We start from the raw sequence: 5716 nt of genomic DNA on the forward strand, positions 1-5716 counted from the left end.
AGAATAATCGGTTATCGGTTCATTTGTAATGTAAGAAAAAAACAGTCGATAAAGTAGAGACTATGATCAGATAAACGGGAAGGTATATCTTTTATCTATTATTTATTAAAATATAAATTCAATTTTTATATATTATTTATGATCTATAATAATAATGGTAATAAACATAACTGTGATATTTTGTTTCGAAGTATAATGTCAAACAGTTTGTGCTAATAATCTATTGTAATCAATTGTATTATATTGTTAAAAGAAATTAAATTTAATATTTTTTATTTATAATTTATAATAATAATAATTATTATAATAAAGGTGATAGTTTTTTTAATATAATTTTTTAAAATATTTTATTTTTTATAATATTTTTTCAAAATAATTATAATATTAATACGAAGTATTTATTATAAAAAATAATAATTAATTTTCTTCAAATATATGAATGCATATAACATAGATATTTTCCTTTCAACACAATCTATTTATTTCTAATTTTAGGATTTAAACACTAAACATCTTAAATAACTACATATTTTATTATTTTATCTTTTTATTATTTTAATTTTTTAAGATATAAAAATACAAAATATCTCTTTTATGTTAATTATAATAATAAAAAAATATTGACAAACGAGCATGTGTTATTTCAATAAAGACTAGTTAAAACTCCCTCTTAATCAATATATAAGAAAAAAACAACTTTAAATCTTTTGGATTAAAATATAAATAAATTTTAATTAAGTCAATATTATTTAATATTTTTAAAAATTAAAATAACTTGAATCAATTTTTTAAATTTATTCGAAACTAGGTTTTTTTTTTGTATATAGGTTTAGAGAAAGTATAATTTTATTTATATTGTTTATTAATAAAAAAAATATATAAAATTAAAAAATAACTACTGTAAAATGTAACGAATCTAGAAAGTATAGTTAAATAATAGTGTAATATTGAGAACCTTTTCCACACAATTCAGATAAAAATCCATTAAAAATATCATAAGCATCATTATTAGAAACTTTACCACAAATTGACCCGTTTCCCTCTGAGTCCCACTCCCACATCACACTGCCATTATTTAAACCCAAACAATGATTAATTACTCCAAAACCTTTTGGTAACCCAACCGCACCTCTTCCGAGTCCCAGATCCCGAACACACTAAAACCCTTCCGACGTGGCAGCACCCAATTGGCTCCAGGAAATCAACGGCGCACATGAGGAGAGGACGCGACAGGTAGTTCGATCGTACGGCACGGAATAGAGGACCGCTCAAACCTCAGTGGAAACGACTTCGTACACTGCCACCGAGGTCTGTAGAACAGTGAGAGTGAAGAGAGAGAGATGTAATATAAACACAGCTCGCACCATTCTACTCTCTCCAAGAAGATCGATCAACCACCTCTCTCTCCCACACTTTTTTTTTCGCTTTCGCTATTTCGTTAGTGAATGTTATTACTACACTTATGGATCCGGGCGCGATGATGAACGAGGGTTCCTTTGCCAATAATGGGACCGCCAATACGGCGCCGTATAGCTTGGCGGAGATCTGGCAGTTTCCGCAACCGATTAATGGCGCCGGGGGATTGGGACTCAGAACGCCGCAGTTCGGACATGGGCCCGGGCCCGGCCCCTTTGCGGATTTCGCTGCCCATGGGCTTGGGCCCAGTAATAGCACCAGGAAAAGGCGCGACTCCGAGGACGATTCCACTAAGGGCGTGTCCACCAGCAATGCGGTGGTATATATATATATTATTCTCTTATTTAATATTTAGTTTTGTTTTTGTTTTTCTTTGGTGTACTTAAGTTAAGGGTTGTTTGGATTGCACAGAATGAGGGCGATGGAAAACGCGTTAAGGCAACAGGGAATAGTGGCGGTGATGGTAATAACAAAGGTGAAGGAGAAGTCAGTTCAGGAAAGCCTGCGGAGCAAAGCGCTAAGCCACCTTCGGAGCCTCCCAAGCAAGATTACATTCACGTTCGGGCCAGAAGGGGTCAAGCCACTGATAGCCATAGTCTTGCAGAACGAGTAATTTTATTTTATTTTTTATTTTTTTGTATTTTTCTATAACGTCAATTTCTTAAGGGTTGTGTTAAAAAAAAGTAAAGTGAAAAATATGTTGTTATGACTTATGTATGAGTTTTCCTTTTTTTAAGTTAATTTAAAGCGGAAATTGAGTTTATGGATATGTTGTAATTAAAGTTGTTGACTGGTTTCTAATTGGGACGTTGGTGGACACTGGACAGGCTAGAAGGGAAAAAATTAGCGAGAGGATGAAAATTCTTCAGGATTTGGTACCTGGTTGTAATAAGGTATTTTTTCGTTCCTGTTAAGAATATCTTTCCTACCCTAAATAGAGTATTTTTCGAAGAAGAAACTATAAGCACTTATAAGCTTGTATGGCTATAAATTTTGTTTCTACTCTCCTATGTTTCTACTCTCCTATGTGTATGTATGTATGTATAATGAAGGGGGAATTTTATATTTTATATATTAGAAAAGAACAATGTTATCTTTTGATAATTGGTATGATTTTATGAATTTATGATCCATGGAAGGTATGAATTGAGATGCTTTATCTGATGTAGGTTATTGGGAAAGCATTGGTTCTTGATGAGATAATTAATTATATTCAATCTCTTCAACGCCAAGTTGAGGTATCATTGTTTTTTTACATTATGTTGACTTTTTTGCACAGTTGTAATCTTCTCTCAAATTTATGTCTATTTTGAAATTGATGTTTTGAGGTTTGTGCTGTTACTGGATGTCGCAGTTTTTGTCAATGAAGCTTGAAGCAGTGAATTCAAGACTGAACTCTGGTATTGAAGCGTTTCCTCCTAAAGATGTAAGTCTTAAACATTCCTTGCTTTTTATACTGAACCTCTGATTAAGTTGAAACCTCGTTTTTTCCCTATGATATTAAATTCTTCCTTTTGATTAGAATCAGTATAAGTCTACCAGTTTTTATGTTTCTAGTGTTGAACCACCTTTTCTAGATACCATGTCATAGGACTACAAGAGTTTGTTTTATTTGCAAAATTTGTGTATCAGGTACTTTGAATTTTTTTTTTATCGGAATCTTTAGTTGCTTCCTTCTTCACAAATGTTGCTTTTTAGAGCCTGCGTAGATAAATTTCTCCCTGGAACACTAAGAGAAGAAAATATGAAGGAAAAATAAAATTAGCTTCTCCATAAGATATAATTAACTTATGTACAAGTTAAAAAACATATTTTAAAGAAGCTAATATGAAAATAAGCAAATTTTAACTTTGGGGAAACTTATATCATTTTTCCTTCTTATTTTCTTCTCTTAGAAGTAATCCATGGAGAAATTTATATCTTAAGTGCTTATCAAAGCTGGTTAATTCAATAATATGTTTGGTTGAAGATGATGAGAGCATGTAGGAATAGGACATTTTCTATTATGTAAATAAAAGGCTTAGAAGTTTGTACGAACATGCACTGAAATCAAAATTGAAACCAAAAGGATTTTAAATGATTGGTGGAGTTCAGTTTTTCATCATTGTTGTAGTACCTTCAGTCTTACAAAACATCAGTTTTTGTTCCAGTTTGGTCAGCAAACATTTGATCCAGCTGGCTTACCATTTGGTTCACAAGCGCCAAGAGAGTATAGCAGAGGTTCTTCACCAGAGTGGTTACATATGCAGGTAGGAGGTGGTTTTGAAAGAACAACGTAGTCAATGAGATCCCTTCCCCCGATAATAAATACATAAACCAGCTGTATTCCGACCTTCAGTAGCTCCCCAGAAAACATCAATGATATACTCAAGGAAGCAAGTCCAATGGACACATCATTCCCATTTTCTACACTAGGCATGGAGCTGTTACTATTTTTCACAGGACTGCTTCTGTTTTTATTTAAGCATCTCCATATGTTGGCGTGGTGGAAAATGAATTCATTTACTCAATATGTAGTATAGTGAACTTTTAGGCTTTGTATTTTGGTACTGAACATAACCCTTAAAATGATCATTCTTGTAAAAGAATGCTGCTTCTCCCTAATACACGATGCTTACATTTTGTGTAATAGTCTCAATATTGGTGTTTGTTTGTGAAGCAAATGTTGAATAAACGAACCTAATACAATTTTGCTTTTGGCCCTTAGTCTGACAAGTGCAGAAGATCTTCAAGACCTAAGCATATTGATCTGATAGTATAGGATTCCAAGAAAATCTGTTGGGTACACTGAAACTTTTTGATGGCCATTGGGGTTTGCCAGGCAGATAATACAGGAAATGGGCTTTTCCTAGGAACTTGGAGATCCAAGTGGCTACAAGCTAACCTTGGAAAATGTAACCCATGCGTGACGTATGTGTATCCTCTCTTGTACTAGAGAATTCCAGAAGGAGAGAAACACAGGCAAAGAAAGAGGTTAAATGATGAAAAAAGTTTTAACACACTCGTCTCTGTGCGTGTTTCTGGTACTGAAATTGGTACTGAAACTCAAGTATTTGAGAGGAACCACATTCCTTACCTTGGCATTCTAAAGGATGAATAATTGCACTTTTGATTCACATATTCACATGAAGTTTAAATTTTTCGAAAATATCGCAGACATGTTGCAATCATTTATTGCTCTATTCCACCTAACTGATTAACAAAAATGTCTAATACAAAACGAGCATGACCCATTGTTTGTGTAAAATAATCCATCAAATCATTTCAAACTGCACTATCAGTGTCACGACCAATCAATATCAGAATGCTTAAGTGTGTTGTCTTCTAGTTTGTTAGTAACTCAGGCCAGCCTTCCCTAACTTTTGTGTTAGTATTTTAATACAAATTATACACTTAGCCGTTCGTGTTTGATAAGTAACATCTTTCGCAACTGATAGAGAGAATATCACGAGATTGGCACATATGATTTGCGTCATTCTATACTTGTGGACACGATTTCCTTACTCTCAAAATGTAGAAAGCATTATAATAAGATGAAAAATTCATTCTTTTGAAAACAGTAACAAACGTAAAAATAGAGATATTTTTTTAATGATTAGTAAAAATTAAAATAAAAATAAATGAAGCACTGGTAACAAATTGGGAGCGTGTGGATCAGGATGCGTGGGGATTTTAGTGCTGATTCAACCTCTTAAAGATTTTTTTTTCCTTTTTTTTGTATTTTTTATTTTTACAACTGAGCTAGACATTGTGCTCGTATTAACGAGTATACCATGACACTCTGTATTCTGATACTCAACATAATGAATGGTTGTCATACAATATGCAATTGTATTCTTACTAGTTTTCCTCACCTGTGTGATGCACGATATCATTAGCATCTAGATTGATTTACTGTATAACTTCTATACATAAAAAGAATTAAAATTCTTCTCGTTATATTGTTTAGCTGTAAAATTCATTTATTTAATTGATAGCTAAAATCTTCCCTTAATCATGACTCAATTGTTATTATTATTGTCATTTAGAATTAGAATTAAGGTTAACTTTTATCCAGAAAAGTATTTATTTATTTTTATATGAATGGAGAGTTTCAAATTTATTATATTACATATTATGTTTTATAATTTTATATTATCTTTTTAAATATTTGCAGAAAATATTTTTATTTAAAAATTATTAATATTATGTTAAAGGTCAATATTATGTATTATATATATATTTTTGTCTTAGTTGTATCTTAATCTATTTAATTTTGAATTATGTTTCGTCTACAATTTTTTTTATCCCATTTAATCCT

General features: G+C 31.9%; 1 protein-coding gene across 2 annotated transcripts; it reads left to right on the top strand.

Moving 5' to 3' along the window:
• Nucleotides 1–1091: 1091 nt before the first annotated feature.
• On the top strand, nt 1092–4415 carry BPEP (transcription factor BIG PETAL P (BPE)). Of its 2 annotated transcripts, none has more exons than XM_029268750.2 (6): nt 1092–1735; nt 1828–2025; nt 2244–2309; nt 2586–2654; nt 2771–2842; nt 3555–4415. In XM_029268750.2, the coding sequence occupies exons 1-6, from the start codon at nt 1463–1465 to the stop codon at nt 3693–3695; spliced, it is 819 nt and encodes a 272-aa protein (XP_029124583.1). In that variant the 5' UTR covers nt 1092–1462; the 3' UTR covers nt 3696–4415. The 2 variants fall into 2 exon arrangements, with proteins under 2 accessions (XP_029124583.1, XP_020238985.1); XM_020383396.3 differs by having other exon boundaries at nt 1096–1735; nt 3567–4415.
• Nucleotides 4416–5716: the final 1301 nt, after the last annotated feature.

The sequence above is a fragment of the Cajanus cajan genome, chromosome 3 (assembly GCF_000230855.2).
Source record: "Cajanus cajan strain Asha chromosome 3, NIPB_CcT2T_4, whole genome shotgun sequence".
Taxonomy (NCBI): domain Eukaryota; kingdom Viridiplantae; phylum Streptophyta; class Magnoliopsida; order Fabales; family Fabaceae; genus Cajanus; species Cajanus cajan.